This window comes from Mycetomoellerius zeteki, unplaced genomic scaffold, assembly GCF_001594055.1.
Source record: "Mycetomoellerius zeteki isolate Tzet28-1 unplaced genomic scaffold, Tzet1.0 scaffold81, whole genome shotgun sequence".
Lineage (NCBI taxonomy): Eukaryota > Metazoa > Arthropoda > Insecta > Hymenoptera > Formicidae > Mycetomoellerius > Mycetomoellerius zeteki.
The window spans coordinates 323,891-347,172 of record NW_017257841.1 but is presented as its reverse complement, the minus strand read 5'-3'; the positions used below and the strand labels follow the sequence as shown (position 1 = coordinate 347,172).

At 35.3% G+C, this 23,282-nt stretch overlaps 1 protein-coding gene across 4 annotated transcripts; it reads left to right on the top strand.

The window, feature by feature from the left end:
* Positions 1-542: 542 nt before the first annotated feature.
* On the top strand, positions 543-22,263 carry E(bx) (nucleosome-remodeling factor subunit NURF301 E(bx)). Of its 4 annotated transcripts, none has more exons than XM_018459223.1 (24): positions 543-2,044; positions 2,696-2,978; positions 3,229-3,437; positions 3,560-3,916; positions 4,089-5,249; positions 5,399-5,589; positions 5,733-7,212; positions 7,360-7,495; positions 8,152-8,438; positions 8,584-8,721; positions 8,803-8,910; positions 9,057-9,262; positions 9,502-9,744; positions 9,982-10,195; positions 10,350-10,664; positions 11,484-11,675; positions 11,820-12,053; positions 12,247-12,580; positions 18,499-18,703; positions 19,910-20,172; positions 20,485-20,652; positions 21,035-21,230; positions 21,431-21,515; positions 21,674-22,263. In XM_018459223.1, the coding sequence occupies exons 1-24, from the start codon at positions 970-972 to the stop codon at positions 21,874-21,876; spliced, it is 8,283 nt and encodes a 2,760-aa protein (XP_018314725.1). In that variant the 5' UTR covers positions 543-969; the 3' UTR covers positions 21,877-22,263. The 4 variants fall into 4 exon arrangements, with proteins under 4 accessions (XP_018314725.1, XP_018314726.1, XP_018314724.1 ...); XM_018459224.1 differs by having other exon boundaries at positions 8,119-8,438; positions 9,057-9,187; XM_018459222.1 differs by having other exon boundaries at positions 8,119-8,438; positions 11,850-12,053.
* The last annotated feature ends 1,019 nt before the right edge of the window (positions 22,264-23,282 follow it).

The window sequence follows — 23,282 nt, the reverse complement described above, 5'->3', positions numbered from 1 at the left end:
TTACGTTTTTTTTCTTTCGAACGCGCTTGTGCCGCCACCTATCTCGTACGTCGATCTGACAGGGGCCAGCGGACGGGAAGATACGGTGGAAGCGATTGGAGCTCGCGGGCGTCTCGGCTGAATCGAGGAAATTTGTGTGATCCGACGTGGCGCGACCCACGACGTTCGTCATCCGGATAATCGAGGACATCCCGAGGGATCGTAAAGGCATCGTGATCGAACGGTACGTACGACAACGGTCGCTCGGTCGTCTTTTCCATCGTAGCTGGTCGCCAAACGGCCGACATGGCGGCAGGGCGATGAGCCAATCGCAGCGCCGCTCTCTCGTGCCGCTCCGCCATTCAACGACGACGACGACGACGACTCCATTCGCCCGCTGCCGCCACCGACATTACCACCACCACCACCGCTACCAGCGGCGCAGCTAGAGACCCCCTTCTGGCGTAATTCGCGTCGCCGATCTCGCTATCTCGAATTTGGCGAGTGCTTTTTTTCAACGTTACGCACGGCGTGCCGAACGAGGAACGGCACGCGAACGAGAGTGACGTGCGGTGACGTGCATGCCGCAGAGGCATCGCGTCGCGGCGATTGTGTTTGGTCACGTGATCGCGCAGAACCGACCGTCGGCCGCGAGAAATGGCGCAAAGATCAGAGTGCATCGGACATCATGGATGGAACCAGCTCCTTTCCGCGGCGATGTTGTCACTTGTGTTTGTTTACAAGCGTGCGAGCACGCGCGCCACGTGCTGAGTGAGGAGGCACGATCAGGAGAAGAGAGGAGAGGAGAGAAACGAAAAGAGGCGGTGAGCGAGGTGTGCGGTAAGAGGCAGAACAGACAGGTAGGCTCCCAGCGTGTAATCCCCCCCGCGTGGAATCGTGTTCCGAAAGCGAGGTTGACGGCACCGGTGCCGGTGAGGACGACGACGACGACGACGATCATCGAAAGTACCACGGCGACGCACGACAATAATGACGGGCAGAGGCTCGAAGAGGCGGGGGCGCCCGCCCAAGTCCGTGGTAATGGAACGACCAAAGAAGTTCCAGTATCACCTGATGAAGAAGCCCAAGTATCTACAGAACAGAACAGCCGGTGTCCTCGGTGGTGGCGCCGAGACGCCGAGCTCACAGCCGAGCACGCCGACGGCATCGCGTCCAACATCGCCATCGGTCGAGAGTGAGGAGAGCAGCAAGCGCAACACAAGGAATCAGCGTAAGTCACGCAGTGGTCGTGACCGACACTCCCGCAAGGGTGGTCATGCCGGATCCACAGGTGGTGCCTATCAGCGTCGTGGTTACAACCCCAATGTGGACTATCACGACTCTGAATACCACTATGGCTCCGATTTCGGCGATGAATCCAGCGAGAAGAGCGAACCAGAGGAAGACCCGTTGCCAAGCGATATAGACTCTTCTGAGAGCATAGAGGAACCCGATCCCTCGAGTGATAGCGATTTTTCACTATCCAGTTACAGTACTACTAGTGGCACACCCAGAAAAACTTTGCTCGCCCAACAACGGCCGCCTAGTCCAGAGCCATTGTGGCTGCAGAACAGAGAACTGCCACCGTTAGTGTTACCCAAGTCCTCGGATGATCTGTTGGTCCCTAAAGAACTGGTCATGCCATCGCTCTCCATCTACGAAGTACTCAGGCACTTTCGTACCCTGGTACGTCTCTCTTCCTTTAGATTCGAGGACTTTTGCGCCGCTCTTATGTGCGAAGATCAAACTAACTTGCTGGCAGAGATTCACATTATGCTGATCAAGGCACTGTTGCGAGAGGAAGACTCACAACAGACGCATTTTGGTCCACTGGATCAAAAGGATTCGGTGAACGTTAGCTTGTACTTTGTGGACTCCATGACATGGCCAGAGGTGCTACGTTCATATGTGGAGAGCGATAAGGGTTTTGATCAAAACATTTTACAGACATTAACCACTACTGAATATCCTTTTACTGCCATCGAGGATAGAATCAAGGTCCTACAATTTTTAACAGATCAATTCTTAATAACAAATCCCGTGAGAGAGGATTTATTGCATGAAGGTATAATAAAATACATTTTACATATACATAACATTTATATTCTGTAACTTTTTATATATACATATTTAGAATAGCATGATTATATCCAAAGTCAGCAAGGAAAAAATTTACCGTGTCCATGCTGATGTATCAGTTACTTGTATAATAACAGATATTTTTAATCAAAAAAGATGCGAAATTAAACAAAGTTGATGCTTTATATTTAAAATACATATCTATTAAGATATGATTTATTAAGCTTGACATTATTTGAATACTTTTACAATTGATAAATTATTATTTGCAGACGAATCTCTCTATTTTTTTAAATTAAGCTATTTTTTTTAGTTTATTTTAATTTCTAAATTACATGATCTCCAAATTTTGTAAAAAAGTTCGTTTTATATAAATTATTTCGAATTATATATTTTAAGAATATATTTGTTACACAAATATTATTTTTGTGTGGTTTTACACTTTGTAACAATTTTTTCATGTAAACATTTTATGATTTAAAATATATTTTTTGTTTGCAAAATTATTAATATTTTGAAGTTAATTAATTGTTTAGGTTAATTCCTTCTATTTTTGTAAAATATTGTAATGACAAAGAAAACTTGAGATTTATCGAGAGAAAGAATATGGAATGGACAAGATCTATGCATTTTTCAGGAACTATGCATTATGATGATCACTGCAGAGTATGCCATCGACTAGGAGATCTGTTGTGTTGTGAGACTTGTCCAGCTGTATTTCATTTAGAATGTGTAGAACCACCTCTGGTCGATGTTCCTACTGAGGATTGGCAATGTAGTACATGTAAAGCTCATAAAGTGATCGGTGTCGCGGATTGTATTCCTGACGTTGAAAAGAACGGATCGTTATGTAGACAAGAGCATTTAGGATTCGACCGACATGGCAGAAAATATTGGTTTCTTGCAAGAAGAGTTTTTGTGTAAGATACATTTTAATATACCTGCATGTCTAATTAAGATTTTGTAAAATTTCAATTATTTTATTGTATTTATATTTAAAATATTTTAAATTGTATCTCTGTATCTTGCAAAAGAAATATTTATAAAAGTTTACGAGATGTTTTCAATTTGAAATTATAAATCTGAATATACAGAAGACAAGCAAAAGATATGCTTCTATTTTTATATGCGTACACATATAATTTTAAATGTTTATGATTTTTTTTCTAGTGAGAGCGAAGATGGTGAGGTATGGTATTATAGTACATCTTTACAATTAGAGGAACTAATGCTTGCATTAGATCAAAATGAAATGGAAGTAGCGCTTTATCGTGAATTATCAGATTACAAAGAAGAAATAGTCCGTCAAATGGAGCTTACAGAGACTATTACTAATCAGTTTAAAGGAAACAAGAAATCATATCTAGAAACAGAAAACAGTAAGATCAATTTTCCTTAATTAACATTATTTTTTAAATTTCTTTTAATTAACATTGAATATCAAATTTTATATCTATTAAACGATATTTTTAAAAATAATTAATTGAAATATTTTCTTTAGATCTTGTACAAAAGATGCAAAAAGAACGACAAGAGAAACAGGAGAAAGAAGAGGAAGAGAGAAAGGAAAAACAAAGGCAGGAAGCAGAGGAAATGATACGCAAGATGCACGAGGGTACAGATGCTCTTGATGAACGTACTACTGTAATGACGGAACAGGGTGAAACAAAAATCTCTGGTGACGAGTCGACTCCAGCTACACAAGTACCTGAAGTGGTCGGCGAAACTGTTGAGGTCGACGCCGAAGCGTCAAACACGACGAATACGGACAAAACTACAAAAACTAGCACCTCTACGTCATCATCTGAAGACATTGACGAGGACACTCTAGAAGGAGAGGAAAAAATAGGAAAAGATGGTAAGTTTTATAATACAATTTTGTAATATTGTTGTAAATTTTGTTGATAAATTGGTTTCTCTATATTTAGAAAACTCTTTAGAATAGATTAGGCTTTTATAGAACAATTTAATTTTTTTATAAACTTTGATTCATTTTATTCATACATATTTACAATAATCTTTTCTTTCAGGCAAGAAGCATACGATCGTGACGAGATCGAAGACTGGTTCGTTGCAACCGCGAACCTTTAACATGGACGATATAAAAAGACGAAGCATGGCACCGTTGTCGAAGGAAGAACAAGAGAAACTAGACAAAGGTCTAAAAGATTCCGAAAGCGATGGAAATATCAGGGTAACGCGACAAAAGGCACATCAAATCGCATCTGGCACACACTTATTCAAATTGGGCATGGACAATAACTTTAAGTCGTATGTCAATCAGTACAGCACCAATCCTATCGCGCTAAATAAGACTCAGAGAAACGAGGAGCGCGATAAGAAACGTCACTTGTCGCACAAATTCTCGCTTACGCAGGCATCGGAGTTCAAGTGGGTGGGTAGTTTGACGGGTACTCGTGCTCTGTTAGTCAGTACCTTACGTCAAACGATCCTACAGCTCGAAAGCAATATTCAGGCGTCGTTTATGCACATCAATTGGCCACTACTACGCAAACCATGGACTACAGCGGTGGGATCGTGCGTGAATCCACGAGACTTCGCGCGCACTCTCATTGTTTTGCAGGCATGTATTAAATCTGTCGTATTTGCGAGTGTGTGGCATGATCAACTCGGCCATGTGAAATTGCAACGGGTGACCGCGCTCGAACGCGAGGAGAAAAAGCGTCAGGACAAAAAGGAAAAGAAAGAGAAAGAGGACGAGGAGGAGCGTAATCGGCTCTTTAATTTCGTCAAGTATACACTCGGCCTGAAGCATCAGGTATGGAAGCAGAAGGGCGAAGAATACCGGGTGCACGGCCAGGGTGGTTGGCTCTGGGTGTCGTCCAGACGCCGTCATCGAGTCTCGGACATGACAAAGACGGGTTTACGAGCCGGTCCACAAAAAATTATGGTACAGATTAAGGATCAGAGTGGCCTGAAAATTCTTGCGCTCGACCCACCCACTTATGAATTCCTCATCAAAGAGTATTGTCCGAGTAAGATAGAGAATGGTATTGTGAAACAAGAAATCAAAGAGGAAGGAGTGGAAAATGATACGATAAAACAGGAATGTAATATGGAAAATATAAAAAAGGAGCCTACAACTGACAACAAGACGAACGGTGTTGATTCTTCCCCGGTGAAACTGGAATCTCAATCGGTCAAACAAGAAACAAAGATGAATTTATCAAGTATGTAGCAAGTTTAATGAATTTGAATTTAATATAATAAAAATATTTTTCAACAAATTAATTAATATCATTTAGTACAATTTAAAGACTTTCTAAAATGGACTTGCATTTTATTATTAAGCAACACTAAATAGAAAATCTCTTTCCAGTTTTAGCTGGCATGAAAATCGAAAAAGTTTTTACTCCAATTACTGAATTCGAAGAGATCAACATCAACAAGGCACTAACCACTTCTGGAAGATTGCATTATCCAAAAGTTGCGAAAAAGACGAAAATCGATGATTTCCTAGCGCGCAGAACACATTTGAAGGTTTTGGAAGAAAGAAAATTATTGCAATCTGTGAGTATGTTTATAAAATAATTTATATAATTCACAAATCTGGAGATAATCTATATCATTCTAATGGTGTAAAAAATATTAATGTTATAATTTCTGTATCATTATTTTAAAATATCTTCACTATTTTTTCGATATTTTTGCAGGCAAAGGTAAAAGAAGCAAATCAGACACCAAATCAAAAAGGCGGAGATGGTGATTCTTTGGAGGTCGATATGGAAAATCACGAAGAAAATGATATAGATGGTACCGTTGGCGCTGGCGGAGACGGTCCTTTGCAAGGTCCTTTGTCGACTCCTGCCGGTAAGCAACAGCAACAAATTAATAAAACGGCAGTATCAACTGTCTCTCCGGCTTCGAAAGAAATGCTGGCGACAATTACCAAGCGCATTCAGCAAGTGCGCTTGCAATATTCGACTGCCTTGAAACTCTACAAGAACGGTGGCTGTTACTCGCGCTATTGTAACATGAATAACGCCAAAAATAATGCCGTGCAAGTTAGTACCACGCAGATCATCACTCCGAATACCATCGACACCTGTTATTCCCCTTTGTGCATGCGAAAGGCGCGACTGAAGCGCGATCTGATCGTTCTACTACGCAGGGCAAACGCTCTGAACAACAATCAATCCTCTTCATTACCCTCGCCACAGGCTACAGTGACTTCCGCAAAAACAGAAATTCCTCCCGATGAATCAAAAGGCACGATCAAACGGGATTTGGAATCTGCGGTGGCAACTAACTGCAACGACGAAGCAGTAACGACGAACACAAAGAATGACGTTTCTTCTCCAAAGAAGATGAAGCTCGAAAATGAGCATATGAAGAATTCTAACGTGACTACCGTCACAACAAGTAACGTCGTTACCACCACAACGATTACGACAACTCAGCAGACGGTGAAAAATACGGACGGCGTAACGCAGGAGCATTCCGCCGTTAATCGTAATTTGACGACCGTCTCGTCGGAAACTACGACTACAACAACAAATAAGAACGGTGCAAAAACAGTGATAATCGTGAACCGTAGAGGAAGAACAGTACAGCGAAGTACATTTGTCAAAGAATTACATGCTGACGGAACCGAGCGAATATATACGGCAACATCAACAGAGGGTAAGCTATACCTGAAGAAAGTGGTAAACACGACGGCCGATCGTAAGAAAAAACGCACACCAGTCAAATATCCACTCTGCTCAACTTTCTGCACGAAGAACAAACAACGCAGTATACTAGTACTTCCTCGGCACGAATTGAGGAAATTATCCCGCGTCGGTGGTAAAACACCCGTGCAAGGATTCCATCATCAAGCCAAGGCAAATATGTCAGTGTGGCCATATCCTTGTCCAAGACCCTTATTTAAGACTTGCTGGTTGTATAGAACGGTTGGTTTAAAGTCACTAGCCGCTGCTGCGATTCAGCTGAGAGTACTCTGGGCTTGTCTCAGATGGGACGACATGGCAGCCAAGCCGTTGTCCACCGACGGTAAGAATCAGATTACCACCGACACAGAGATTATGTCACTGGAGATATTGAAGCATCGACATGTCGGGCAGTTCCTCGACAGGGCTCAGTATCTACGTAGGAAAGTCGTTATACCGCTCGAACTTCCAAAGCAAGTCAGAGGTGTGTATAGTCGATAACTGTATTAAAGTCTCAATTATGTGAAACTTATTTAATTGACAGTTTATTATTGTTGTATATGTCACGAAAAAGTAGTAACATAACTTTTTTTTAAGTGATATTCACACATTATGTGCAATACTTTTGCAGAGGTAACATCTATAAGGAGTGGTCTGAGAAAAAGAAAGCGTCCCGAATCTCCACAAAGCACCAAACCACAAGTTTCTGAGGAATGGGTCGATGAAGACAAATTGGAATTATGGGAGATCAAACAATATGGTGATAGGTAAAGATCAAGAATGATTGATGTAAAATGTCTTTTAATGAAATATTGCATGTTATTTCATATTTCTAATGTTGTTTGTAAAATTCTCTCTGAAATATTCTTTTTATCTTTACAATTGCTGTGCCACTGATCGTTTTCATCGAGCTTACTCAAGTTTTAATTAAGGAATGTTACACGTTAATGATTTTTATACTATTCTTACAATTAGTATAAAAATCAAAATATTTTTATTGGAATATAATTTTGACGTGTAATAATCTGAATTTGTACATTATACTTAAAAGAGTTCGTTAAATTGTATTAAATTTGGAAATTATAGAAGTTTATTTTTGACAAGTTTTTTGTGTTTAATGTATTGTTTATGTTTTCTGTATAATTTTCTTGTACAAATATTTTTCTAAATTTGTCACAAATCTTGGAACATTAAAACGCATATTCCATATGTATCTCTCTCGTTTCGAACAAATTACGATATCGTGTGAAACGTCTCTATTTACTCTTTTGTAATTCATGCCAATGATCTATCCTAGTATGGATCTAACCGCTGAACCTTCAACCTTTAACCGCTTGCTTTCTTCCATTGGGAACTAACCCTCCGCTTGGTGTGTCTGTCCTGTCTCCAGGTTAGAGAAGGCTAATGCGCAGATTATTACTAGGAGTCGCTCAGGCGCACCGCAGTCAGTAATCGTCAGTAGTGGAAATAAAACCGTCACCACTGTTACCACCACCAGTGGCACAGCTGGTCTAACTGGCGATCAGCTTGTGAGTGGCAAAGCGACACCAGAGGAGATTAAGGAAAAGATGGAACAGCAGTTACGCATGCAACGGGCGGCTCATCAACAAAAGCGTGCTTTGCATGAGATGACTGTTAAAAATCAATCCGGAAACTCGGCGTCGCCTGCTACCTCCCACATTGTTAAAGTTACAACCAATTCCTCCTCCGGTAAGCTGATTAAACTATATATATATATATAGTATATGATAAATCTGTAAGAAGAAGGATAAATGTACATAAAACGATATTTGTTTTTGTTCGTTGAAATTAAGATAAACTGGAATTATATTAGAAGAGATTACATTACTTTTAGATGGCACCGTTAAATTAGTTACAAAAGTCCCGATTCCGGCGAACCCGAACAGTAACAAGTCGCAGTTGACTTCTCTTCTAACGACTCCTACACAAAACAAAACGTTCATTGGTACACGGCGAATTTATATGACAAAATGTAAGCCATTTGTTCTTACATTTGAGCAAAGAGATTATTTGAAATTGTTTTTGTATGAATTACCCTATTGCTTTATTTTAGCTGCTGATGGAACTACTAAGGTTGTATCCGGTCCTACTAGTATTTTACCGAAAACACCGCCAACTTCAGGGTTAAGCCAGCAATCCGTGATAAGGATGACGCCAACAAGTAAATCTATTTGTTATTTAAATTTAAAATAATATTAATTATAACAATGAAAATCTTTTTCTTGCTTCCGAAATATTAAAATGCAAAATATAAATTTTTTTTTCTGGAAGGGTTTTTTCTCAATTATCTTAATCGTATTCTTTTAGGCACTAATGTCTCACCTGTGCCACAGAGAGTGCAAATTCTTAGAGGACCAGACGGGAAGTTGCAAGTGCGTGGTTTGTTGCCTGGCCAGCAGTTGGTTCAGATGCCGGATGGAAAGCTGCACGTGGTGAATGTAAGCCAAACTGTGGGCACCACAATTGCACAAAGCGCTCAAACGAATTCGACAACATCTACAACTACTTCACAAGTAATTTATTCAAAAACACATCTTTTGAAAACAATGTTCTGATCGTGGAAGAGTGATGTATAAAAAGAAGTATGTAATTAATCGATAATAGTAAAAACCAATATAGGATCTAAAAATAAAGGAAATAATAATAAGTTTGTTTATAGGACACTATAACAAATTACATCACGGTCAATACGAGCCTACAAGTGTGAATGTTTATGCGACAATTTTGATTTATTGTAATTGATATATTTTAGACAAAGACTGTGACCGCCGTTAGCACTAAAGTGGCGGCGACTGAGAGTACATCTGTGATTAAAACCAGTCCGAATGCAAAGACAACAGCGAGCTCACCGCAACAAGCGCAAACGCCTCAGTCAAACTATTGTGTACAAACTGTTCAACGAGTAAAATCTGCGACCATGACTCTGGCACCCGTCTCAACAGCTCAAGGAACGAAGAATGCTATCGTAGTCACTAACACAGGACAAACCGCGCAGGTGATGACTCTTTCAATTAATTTGAATCAAATCATGAAATTATTCTTGAATGTATATGGTTCTAACAAAAATTGTTGAAAATTTAGCAAAATACTAAATTTATATAATTGAGAGAAATATATAGAAAAAACAAAAATGCAGAGTTTTAAAGACTTAGAATCCTAAAATTAATTACAAAAATATATACACACATAATTTTTATAGTATTTATGCTAATATAAAATAAAAATATTGTAGGTAATATCTTCTGGTGGACAAGTAATAAGTGGCAATCCTATAATGGTCGCCACGAACGCAAACTTGGTCCAACAATTGGCGTCAGGCAAGGCTCACTTGACTACGATCGGTAATCAAGTTGTGATACGTAACGCATCCAATCAGATTGTGCATGTGAACTCGCCTAATGGCGGATTTATCATGAAAGGTACTGTCACCACGAATAAACAACAAGGTTAGTATTATTCTAATTAATCATCTGCACTTTTTTAAAGAAAAAAATTAACTGAAAACTCACCGAAGAACTTGCATTTCAAAAAAGTGCACTTAGTAAGATCTCTTTTATATATCGAAAATTTTATATACTGAGAATGAATTTATACTTTTAGCTTTGCAAACCACGCCAACTTCGACAGTTGCACAATCATCTACAACTACAAATACGAGCCCGACGACGACTACCGCAACATCCACGATGTCAGTGACAACAACTCAGAGTTCCGCCACGACTCCGATTCCAGGGAGTCTTGAGGCTTCTTTACTGGTAGGGCAGCCGCCCGGCACAGTTATCAAATGTGTGACAGCGCAAGTTATCAGCACAGCCGAAGGTCCACGAATTGTGCTGCAAGGTTTAACAGGCTCGGATTTCACGCCACAACAATTAAATATGGTGCAACAACAAGTTAAACAACAACTTCTGAAAGGTTGGTTTTTTAAGGATCTTTAAAACTTCATGGACAAGTGTTGCAAATTTGCAACATTCATTTTAAAATTAAATTCAAGATAAATTCGAGGTAAATTTGAGAGATCTGTACAAATTAGTAGACTTAAGAACTAAAGATGGAAATATATGTAGTTGAACATTGAAATATAGTGATTCTATCTGCCAGGGGTGCGTTGGAAGACAATGCTCGAATGTCTCCGAGTATTATTTTATCCTTGTTTAATATTCGGTGAACAACAAAGATAAAGTGATACACTTAAAAGCATTCGGGTAGTGTTTTTGAATGCAACCCAAAAAGGCTATACATCACTACCTTGATCGAGAGAGATATATATATATATATATATCGATATATATATCGATAGCATAGATATCGATAATTTTCGCTTGTGAGCTTTTTTTTAGCAAATGCAGTAAATTTTTTTTATGACAAGATGCCATCCCTAGAAGGTTAAAAATCTAATTTATTGATAAATTTCTGCATGGTATTAACACATTATTGACTGGAGACGTATCAGCTCGTTTTTTATTGCCTGAATGTTATTGATTGATTGGATTAATTGTATTTATAATCAGTTTATAAGTCGTCATATGAAGTTAAAGCTTAAAATTGATGAAATTTTCATGATTTTATTTATAATAATTGTGTTTATTACTTTTATCATTTTTTTCTTATTTTTTGTACATTATAAATAAAATTTTGTTTAAAATGTTGGTATAAAATAATTGGCTACAGTCATTCTTGCATAAAACATCTGGTCAACATTGTATTGAATTATAAATTTTAAATCGATTTCAGCACACGCAGCAACTGGCAAGCAAGGCGTTTTAGGACCGACGAAGATTTACTTGGCTGTTCAACCAGCCCAATCATCCAACAACAATCAGCAACAGCAATCAACGACTTCGCAGGCTTCATCAGCTGCAAATACTCCTGTATCTTCAACTCCAAAACAGCAACAATCTATAATTTCCTCATCATCTACCAATGGTATGTATACTTTTTAATTTTTTGTTATTGTTCAGAAAATATGCAATGATAATAATGATATTCTTGAAAGTAAATGTTCTTATACAATCCCGACAAAATAATTACTAATATTTTACATTATTTATTATACATATCTTTTATTAGAGCCGCAAAGCGCTATCGAAACCATTCCAGAAACTCCGCAAGCGACAACACCAAAATCGACAGAAAAACCGAAAGTAGTCGTTCAGCAAGTAGGACGCGTGGCAAATGTGACAGATGATGACACACAAAAGGCGAATATAGCTAATGGACAACAACCATCATCCCAATCCGTGAAAGAAGGAAGCGATTCATCTCCGAATAAATTTATACTAACTCCAGATTACATTCAACAAAGTTAGTATGCAAAAAATGGAACACATGTATAAATTGTGTTTTTATACAAAATTTTTCGAAGATGTTTTTTTATGTCAAAATTTTCTTTATAAAAGCATGTTTTTTATATAAACAATTTTTTTATGGAACTTCTTCGAGAAACATTTCTTAAATATTTTCTTGCTTTAAATGCTCTTATTTATTTTTGATGTAGCGATTAAAAATGCTTTGAAACAAGAGAATCTCAATCCAGAGATAGAAGAGAAATTGTTGCAACTGCAACGTTATCAGGAAAAGCAAATGAAGGGTGGCGTAGAAAATTCAGTAACTAGCAATCAAACTCATAATTCACCTGCGACAACACCGCGTCCGCCTTCGCGCAAACGACCGGCACCGTCGTCGAACATTCCAGCAACAGCAGTAGCGACAACACCGACAAACGCGCAATCATCGTCCAGCGGGGTTGAAGACAAAGATGACAAAGACTGGGTGGAGACACCCAGGAAAAGGCCAGCTATGAAGCAAGAAAATCGCGAAACGGCCCAAAAGTAAGAGTAAAGTACAATCAAATACAGTGATCACATAAGATCAAATACAGTGGAACTTCGAAATAGCGCACAAAATCGCTTCCACACAGCTATTAACATAGCTATTAACAATGCAGTAGCACGATTTTTTTAATGATGATGATTTAATGATGTTTTTCTTAAAATGATTATTGGAGATACACTGGAAATTGCAAATATTTGAATGCAATAGTAGCGTAAATGAGGATGGTGGTAACTGCGACCCCTCCAATAGGGGCTAGTAGGAATTTCATGATTTAGAAATACAGTGGAGACTACATCATTATTACATTATTCAAAGCGAACCACGCGCTGTTACGAGGCTTCAGTATAGCATGATCAAACAGCCATTAACATAATTATTAACAATGCAGTAGCACAACGATTTTTTTTTAATGATGATTTAATGTTTTTCTTAAAATGATTATTGGAGATACACTGGAAATTGCAAATATCTGAGATGCAAAAATGAGATGTAATTTCAGTTCGAGATAAGTTGGTCAATCCTGAGGCGTATTTTCGTTATCCAACCAGAAGCGACCGCGGCTAAGGCTATCTTTGTCTTCAGGATCAGAAGACGAAGATAAGGCTCGCGGTTGCTTCTGGTTGCACAAAAATTGCTCCTGAAAATTCCTTATTACATAAGTAACACCGTATCTGTATGTCCCACGTGGAAGTGTAATAATTCTTTTCTTCTTTGTTTTCATTTATATCCTTCATTTATATCCTTTTCTTCTTTCCACTTCGTAAATAAGCGAAGTTGTGTTACTGTATTTATGCTTCGCTATTAATTTTGTAAGAGTCTATTGGCTTTTGCTTTAATTTTTAAAACGCAGCAACTATATATTAATTGTAGTTGCTTACATTTATAAATTTACTTTTGCTGATTTTTTATTTTTATAATTTTTATAATTGTACAATGATCAGGAATATAATGTAAAATAATCAGGAAATATTATCAAAATGTGTATATAAATTATATTTAAAAAATTGAGGAAAAAAGAATTTCACTTAAAATATAAAGCAATTATAAACAATTTATTGGCTATCCGAACAAAGTCAAAATAAATTCGATAAAGGAACATAAAAGCCAATTTACATCTACATGCAAGTGTATAAGGGCTACACCATTCCTGAGACCCTAAACTGATACCTAAGTTTAGGAATGTATTGTGGGTAAATAAATAACTTTATTTAAATTAACTTAAAAGTGTTTGTTTTTAAAGAAAAGGCGATTTCGCAAGAAGACCAGTACGCTGCCATTTTATGCATAAAAAATTAAAAAAATATTTTTTACTCTTCAATATATGTAAAGTCTTCTAAGTTATTTTTAAATAAAATTATTTATTCACCCATAATAAATTCCCAAACTTAGGTATCATTTTACATTTATTTAAATACATTTTTTAAATAAATATATCTTTTAGATAAATGGAAGTTTGCACTCGTATATCCTATGCTGGCTCAAATAGACTTTATGTATTCTTAAAACTTTTAAATATTAAAACTTTAATGATTTTAAATAAATTCGACTTTGAATAAATTCATCTTATTAAATTTTTATAAATGTATTTATTTAGAATACTATTAAAAGCTTAATATTTAAAATTTTTGTCATTTTGTCCAATAGTCATGTCCACTAACTTCCATTAACTGGTATATTTACTAATAGAAATTCAACAGCCTATACCGGTTGAAGCTAGATCCTTAATGCTTTAAATAATTCAATGTGAATTATATATATACTACATATGTACTTGCATATATAACATATTTGTAGTCCTTCAAACTGCGCGCCGAATTGGTTTTCTGGACTTATAAACGCAATTAAACTATTCGAATAATATCACGAATTAAATTAAATTGACAAGCAATTCTTAAATAATTTTTGATGCACAATCAGACATCATATTAGCAAGATGTTAATGTGCTGAAAAACTGTAAATAAATAAGTTTATAAGTCCGGAAAAGCAATTCGGCGCGCAGTTTGAAGGACTATAAATACGTTATATATGCAAGTACATATGAGCCGTTTATTTTGAAAGTGGCCTAAGTCCATTTGTCAATTTTTTGTTGTTGACTGTACTAGCGTGTACAACTTGAAGTTAGCTGTCATAAACAACATTTTGCGGTTAAGTATATTCAGAGTATACGATAATTTCTGACACATAAATTTTCGCAATTATTTCAATAATTAAAAACATTACTTTGAAAGTGGCCTAAGTCCAATCTATTATAATGTGGAAATCATAGACCACAAATTTTTAGTATTAGGACATTCATTTTTACCGAATGATAGAGATTTTGGCGTCGTAGAAATGTCATTAAAGAAAAATAATTTACTGTTTGTCCCCCAAGATTATTATAATGTTATCAAAAAGTGCCGGAAAGGTAATAACTTTATTCTAAATGAAATGAAACAAGAGGATTTCATATCAACAAGATTTTTGGAGGACGCAGTTTTTAAAAGGGTAAAGAATTCTAACGGAGAAACAATAAATTGGTTAAAAATATGCTGGATGCGTTTTTTGAGAAATGAACCATATAAAATTTTCTATAAGATATCAATGGATGAGAATGCAGAGTTTAAAATCCTGGATTTATTACCACGTCGGGGTAGACCAAGAAAATTCGAAAATATTGTATTGACACCACTTTATAAAAATATAAGACAAATTTCAACAGCGAAATAAGGACATGATGGACTTACTACGATATATACTACCGGAGCACCATGACTTCTTCAAATCCCTCCCGCATACACAAAATGTAGATGAGCAGTAAATTGTTATGTAATTTATATAGTTAGAAGATTTCCTGAATTGCATAAATTGTGTTTTTGAAGTGTTGTAAAGAAATAATATAAAATAAATTGAGTATTGTTTTTTCAATTTGAAGCATTTTAAATTGTCGAATGGACTTGGGCTCTTTCAAATTTTATAACAAATCTAGTTGTTAATTTTGAAAGTGGCTTAACTCCATTTGTAATAAGAAAACACATATTATTCACTTAATAATTGCTATTATTTTAATAGGAATTGTAAATTTAACTCTCTTAGATACACTTAAGCAGTGTGACATGTTGGTATCCTATACGTATATTTTTAATTTTATTGAAACGCAAACTCTTAAATATCTCAATTTAAAAATAAATGGACTTAGGTCACTTTCAAAATAAACGGCTCATATATAGTATATATATAATTCACATCGAGAATTATTTAAAGCATTAAAGATCTAGCTTCGACCGGTATAGGCTGTTGAATTTCTATTATTAATTGTGTTTCTGACATGGTATGGTCTAAAAATAAGATTCTTATTGGTATATTTATATACCAATATACCTTATTAGAATATTCCACATTTTTTTTTAACTTTGTTAAATTTTTGTATATATTCATTTGGAAATACAGAAAGATTAAATAAAATTTTATTTTTGTATTTAATCCCGTTTGATACTAGGCTTCGATGTCGAATTTGAATCACATATATACGAGGGCAAATCAATAAATACCTGTGTTTGAAGACAGGTGACGTTGCTGATGCAAGTTAGCATTACCATCGTGTACTACCATCTTTCGAATAACGCCATACAAAATTTCAAAGTGATTCATGCAATAGTCTTGATTTGACAGCAATTCGTAGTGAGAGTGATGTTTTCCGATACAATGGAAAAAGAACAATATCGATCCGTGATTCGCTTTTTATTTTTGGATGGAAAAACGTGCGAAGAAATAAAAAAGTTGTTGGATGCCATCTATGGGAACCCTTCACCATCTATAACAACCGTCAGATATTGGTTCAACGAATTCAAACGTGGTCGTTCGTCTGTTTTTGATGAGGAGCGCCCAGGCCGCCCGGCAGACATGGTTACTGAGAAAATCGTTGAAAAAGTCCACGACATGATTCTCGCTGATCGCCGAACGAAAGTGCGTGAAGTAGCAGAGGCCATAGGCGTGTCGTACGGAACGGCATTCAATATTTTGCATGATAATTTAGGAATGAAAAAGCTGTCGGTCCGATGGGTGCCGCGATTGCTCACGGTGGACAACAAGCGAATGCGGCTATCAATTTCAAAGTAATGTTTGGAGCTGTTCAAGCGCAATCCGAAGGAGTTTTTGCGTCAAAACAGTGGATTTCACCCGGCGAACGTGCTCCGAAGAAGGCCAAGATGGTCCCATCAGCCGGAAAAGTGATAGCCACTGTTTTTTGGAATGCGCAAGGCATAATCTTCATTGACTACATGGGGAAAAGCAAAACTATCATGGGGCAGTACTATGCTGACTTATTGGGTCGATTCGATGTTGAATTGAAGAAAAAACGCCCCCATTTGGCGAAAAAAAAGTGTTGTCCATCAGGACAATGCACCGGCTCACTCCTCCGCAGTCGCCACAGCCAAATTGGTCAAATTGCGGTACGAATTGCTGCTGCATCCACCGTACTCTCCGGATTTGGCCCCCTGCGACTTCTTCTTGTTTCCAAACTTGAAAAAATGGCTCGGTGGAAAAAGATTCACGTCGAATGAGGAGGTCATTGTCGAAACAGAGGCCTATTTTGCAGAGTTCGACAAATCGTATTTTTCCGAGAGGTTAAAAAAATGGCAGAAACGTTGGGAAAAGTGTATTCTCCTAAAAGGGGATTATGTTGAAAAATAAAAAAAAGTTTTGTGAAAATCTTGCGTCTTCATTACTAACGGGTACTTATTGATTTGCTCTCGTATGTCAAAATTTGGAGAAACAGTTGGATCTTGAAAGTCAGTACCTCGATTCTGTAACTCTTAAGATGCTATTTCATTTGTGCGTAAGACAAATGTGTGCACCTGTGCAGGACAGAGAGATCCTCGGATCTCTCTATTCTATAGCCAATCAAAAGGCTTGAAAAATTGTACGATAAAAACGCATAAATGAAATGACAGCCTTAACGATAGTTTAATATTGTTACGTTACAGCAGCGCAGCTTTTTTCATGGCTTTTTTTATGGCTGCGTTCAACAGAAAAAACAGTTTTTCAACTATTGTAAAATTCTTTAATATGATTGATCTTGTCCTTAGTTCCTCACTGGATCTAAAATGTATAAACTGATTATATTCAAGAATTTTACAACAGTTCCAAAGCTGCTTTTTCTGCTAAATGCAGCCAATGATATTGATTATTGATACTGGCCGTGTTTTGATATACACTGATAGTACTGAAATCTGTGGTAAAAATGTATAATAAACGTAACGTGCACTAAAAATAGATTTTTAGTACTGTCAGTATATATTAGAACACGGCTGTTATTAAGAATTACAAAACTAGGGTACTGGATTGAAAGTAGCTTACAAGTATACATACGTCACATTAAAGAATCAGACATTTTTTGAAAAAATTGATCTCAATTTTTGAAAAAATTGACCTCAATTTTTGAAAAAATTGTATTTTGTGTATAATAAATTATATGTAGATGGACTGTTTGGAACAATAGAGATAATCAAATTTTTTATCATTGGAATAACTTCGAACATAATTATATTCTCTTTTAATTGAAATGAAAACCGTTAAAATAAACTATGTATCTTATATATACAATATAAACAAATAAACGTATCTCATATATAGTAATAAATAATAAATAAGATATTTATATAAATAACAAATAATAAATACAACAAAACAATAATAAATAATTTGTATTATAATTATATTATAAGTGTATTTATATAAGTAGCTTATTTTAATGCAATGATATTTGTATCTTATTTTATGCGGTACTTAGACTGTTTTTCTTTTAGGAGACACAAACGTCGTTCCATCTTTCTCACATTCAATAATAAAAACAAAGAATGTTGACTGTGTGCCCTAAAAAGAAAGTAGCCTTAAAAACTGCCATATATTTTTAAATAATATTAAAATTACTTCTAGAATGCCGAAATTATCGGAGGCATTAGATAACGAGTCGTCACCTAAAAACCGATCCGCAAAATTGAAAGACAGTCAAGAGCAACGAAGAAAACAGCAAGTGTTTTCCCGAATGCAGGTTTTATTGTTCCGGCATAAGGAACTTCTTAAAAAAGATATTCTTAAAAAGAGAGCATTACTCGAGAAAGAACTTCAAATCGATATACAGGTAATGGTAATTACAATTATTAATAAACAAGTAATAAGTTATATTTAAAGGAGGTTGTAAGGTAGATGCAAACAAAATATGTTAAGAATTACTTGAAAAAATTACAGATTATTCTAAATTGCATTTAAAAGTAATACAAAAAAACTTAGAAGCAATTCATCATCTGGATTAAAAGTTATTTGAATGAAAAGTAATGTTTTTTTGAATTTGTACTCTAACAAAAATATATGGAAATGTATTATAAAATAATGATAAAAATCTCAATTTTTTAAAATAAGTACTTTATGACTTCAAGAATATTTATGTGAAATTGCATTGAGATGCAGACATTAGTTGTTCAGTAAATAAACAAAATATTTATTTGTTATAAACTAATTGGTGAATCTCAATGAAACTTTGCATAAGTCATTTTTAGTACTTAGAATATTTATATTAAAAAATTCAGATTTTTATTTTTAAAATTTTTGTTTTTAATAAAAATGTTTGTTTATAATAATAAAACTAATAATAAATAAAATAAATAATCTATAAAAATGTGTTGCTCAATAAAAACAGAATGTTATGAACATAATTTTCACATGTATGTAGTTTGTTTAAAGCGTAAATATTAATATGTTTCACACACACACACACACACACACACACACACGCGCGCGCGCGCGCGCGCGCGCGCGCCCTTACAACCTCCTTAAACTTTGTAATATAATGATGATCTAAATGAGGTCTATGATACGCGCAGTTCCATACATTATCGAATTAAACTTCAAACCAATCATATTTTGCCTCATATGGGCTGCAATATTTATTCAGTTTGTTGTAAATCATACATTTGTTTAGTTTATTTGTGATTTGAATTGTAGCATTGTTCAATAAAATTTGTAATTTTATTTTGCAACATCTTTTAGCGAAACATTATTTGTGGGATGTTGCAAATCGAATCATGCAATATTGAAATGTCGGGATTCGCTTAATAATATGAACACTAAATGGTTTAAAAATAAGAAAAGATACTTCATTATTAAATTATTTTGAATCAAGAACCTAATCTTAAATATTTAAAAAAATACAAAAGAAATAACATTTTATAACAAATATGTGTACACAGAAACACAATTTTATTTAAATTAGAGATAAGATTGTGAATTAATCCTTGAAGATTATAATATTATCAGGATTTTCGTAAAACTTGAATAAAAATTCTTGCAGAAGGACTTGTCGGCAGAGCTCGCTACAAGAACGAAAGCAGAGAGACACAAGCAGGATGAAGTAAAGGTTGGCAGTGCGAAGCGAAAAGCAAATGCTCAAGTGGCTCAACAGGTTAGCCCGTCCAATCGGAGTGGTAGTAGCAGACCGAAAAAGCATAAGAACCAAGGTAACAGTACGACGCCTCCTGGTGGTTCGACAACCACAACTCGCATCAAGAAAGAGAAACTGTACTGTTTATGCAGAACTCCTTATGATGAGACCAAGTAAGAGCATAAGATCATATAAGCCTGATTGAATTTTTATCAATGTATATTTGTTCTTCGTTGTGTTTTAAAATTGTATAATTTTAATCACAAAGTATAATGTTGCAAAATGTTAATTTCATTTATGCGATATTCCTGATCTGAATCTCATGGTCAACACTTGTAAAGTAGAGAATTATAGTATCAATAAAATATCTTTTTAATTAATTCCGTTATATTCAAATTTAAAAAGAGATTTAAGATTTTAATATCAATCATAAATATATTGATAAATATATTGAAAATTATACAAATAATTCTCTTTCTTTAAAGATTTTATGTGGGATGTGACTTATGCAATAATTGGTTCCATGGTGACTGCGTGGGTATAACGGAAGAAATGAGCAAATCTCTGTCAGAATTTGTTTGTACAGAATGCAGACATGCGAGAGATACACAAGAATTGTATTGCCTGTGTAAACAGCCTTACGACGAATCTCAGTAAGTGCATTACATTGCTAAAAATTTACGTTAATAATAGAAATATCTAGTAAAAAGAAAGAGAAAATTAACTATGATGCTCGACCTTTGTGGAACCATATTTGATCCCAACAGATAACAATGATAATATAATTTACTTAATAATTAAAATAATATACTTAGAAAAAATTAACATTTCTTTTTATTCTATATAATTAGAGCAATTAATTCTTTATATATGTGTGTGTATATATATATACATATATATTTATGCATGCCTTAATATTTTTAGTCTAAAACAAACTTTTTCAAGAAAATGTATATTTTTCAAGAAATTAGCCTGGTATGGCTGTTACACCGTGTATAGTTAGTACATTTAAAATAACGTCTATCTTTTTTTAAGATTTTACATATGTTGTGACAAATGCCAAGATTGGTTCCACGGTCGATGTGTCGGTATTCTTCAATCAGAGGCCGACAACATTGACGAATACGTTTGTCCAAATTGCCAGCGTAATTCTTCGGTCAACTTCGCTAATATGAAGAACCTTAACGCAAAAGATCTTGATCTGTTGAAGAAATTAATTAAACAAATACAGGTATAAGTTTCTTTATTACTTATGATTACTTTTTTTATTCATTAAAATAAAATAAATAAGAGATGAAAAACCTAAATATATATTCTGTTGGATATATTGAAATAATAAAACATTTTGCCCGGCCCAAATTAAAAATCTTAATGCAAAAGAGGATTAACATTCAGATACACGATTCAGAATGTGCAATTTATTTGTTTTAGGCTCATAAAAGTGCATGGCCGTTTATGGAACCAGTAGACCCTAACGAAGCACCAGATTATTACAAAGTAATAAAAGAACCAATGGGTGAGTATCATAACTTATATATCACTTCAGTAATCTATTTATCTCCTTAGCTAAATCATTTTGATATGAAAGCATAATATATTTTCTTTTAAATGACGTTTATATATATTGTTTACACACACATATATATATATATATCTAATGTATTTTTATTTTAGACTTGCAAACTATTGAATTGAGGATAAATGATCGGTCCTATAAGAAACTCAGCGAGTTCATCGGTGACATGACAAAGATATTCGATAATTGTCGATATTATAACCCGAAGGAATCACCATTTTTCAAATGCGCCGAATCCCTCGAGACGTACTTCGTCCACAAGATTAAAAGTCTGAGGGAGAAATTCTCGGAAGGGAAGTAATTTAATCAAAAAGGTCGATGGAGCGCTGTATGTGGAATCGATCTGAATCTAAGTGAATAGTGCAGTGCGTTTTACAGAATACAGAGAATGGAAACAGTTGTGCCAGTACAGTACACGTAGAAAAACTGAAACTCTCTCTCGGAATAGACTTAAGTATGTAAAAGTAGAGAAGGCACCAGTGTCTCCGCTATTTATTATAGTTGTGTGAACATTTTCCTTTTCCCTCCCATTTCCTCACTGCAGTTTACGAGTTCTCAGTTCCAACTGTACTGTATGAAGTGTGAATTTTAGACCAGAACTTACCACTCGCAATTGATTTTATCTACGAGAATATACGTAGATTTTACCGTCTATTATTGCGTAAAAAAGAGAAACTAAGCCATAGCACATCACCTTTTTTTAACAATTATGTTATTAAAATATAATATATAATTATGTAATATAATTCTTCTGTTCATTATCGGAAGTTCTTTTTATTCTTTTTTTTTTTTTTGACATGTTGAAAAATAAAGGCAGACCATAGGGCCGCTTTTTTTTTTAATACGCTCACTGTGACCGTCTAATTTATCTCTTTTTACAGTTGTGATGTCGATCACTCTTAGTCATTCTTCAAACTCTTTTTACACTTCCTGCAACACTTCAAATACAAAAACTTTCTTCTAAGAAAGTGCTTTGCCTCACACAAACAGATAAGTCCAAAATGCTTCAGTGAAGAGTTTTGTATTACATTTCACGAGCATGTACACGAAAATATTTGTAAGTTCCATGTCTCGTGAACAGTGAACGTGTTATTATGAAGCCGCATTCGAACCGTATGAAATACAGAATTTCCTCTTTCTCGCGTTATAATATTGTATTTTTTTATGCAAAAAATGGAAGATTTAATCATTAATTAAAAAGAAATAAGTGGAACAAATTTGTAAAATATAATGCCCGTGAGCATAAAGTTATATGTAAATGACGACTCTCCTTGAGTCTCGAAGTTATCTCAGCTTAGGAGCAATAAATAAGGTAAAATTGTAATCCATGAGTTTTCACTTTAAGTCAATTGGCTTTATTTAATTATTTATCCCATTATAATATAATAATTAATCTCTCGCGGAGCGAGTATCATTTTCTATGCAACGAATGAGTCTTGCAGCAGCCTCAGAAAAAATGTGGAGACAAATTATGTAACACTGACGTAAGCAAACAAAATGTATGAATTCGAGCAGGCGAATAGAACTGTGAAGATTTAGTCTCCACATATTATGACGTATGTCTCAAAAATACGTGCAACTTTATTTTTTGTATACTTTGTATTTTTTCCTATATACAGGATATATATATATATATATACACATACATACATACATACATACATACATATATCTGTATATAGAACAAGTGAAGATTTCATGCATAAA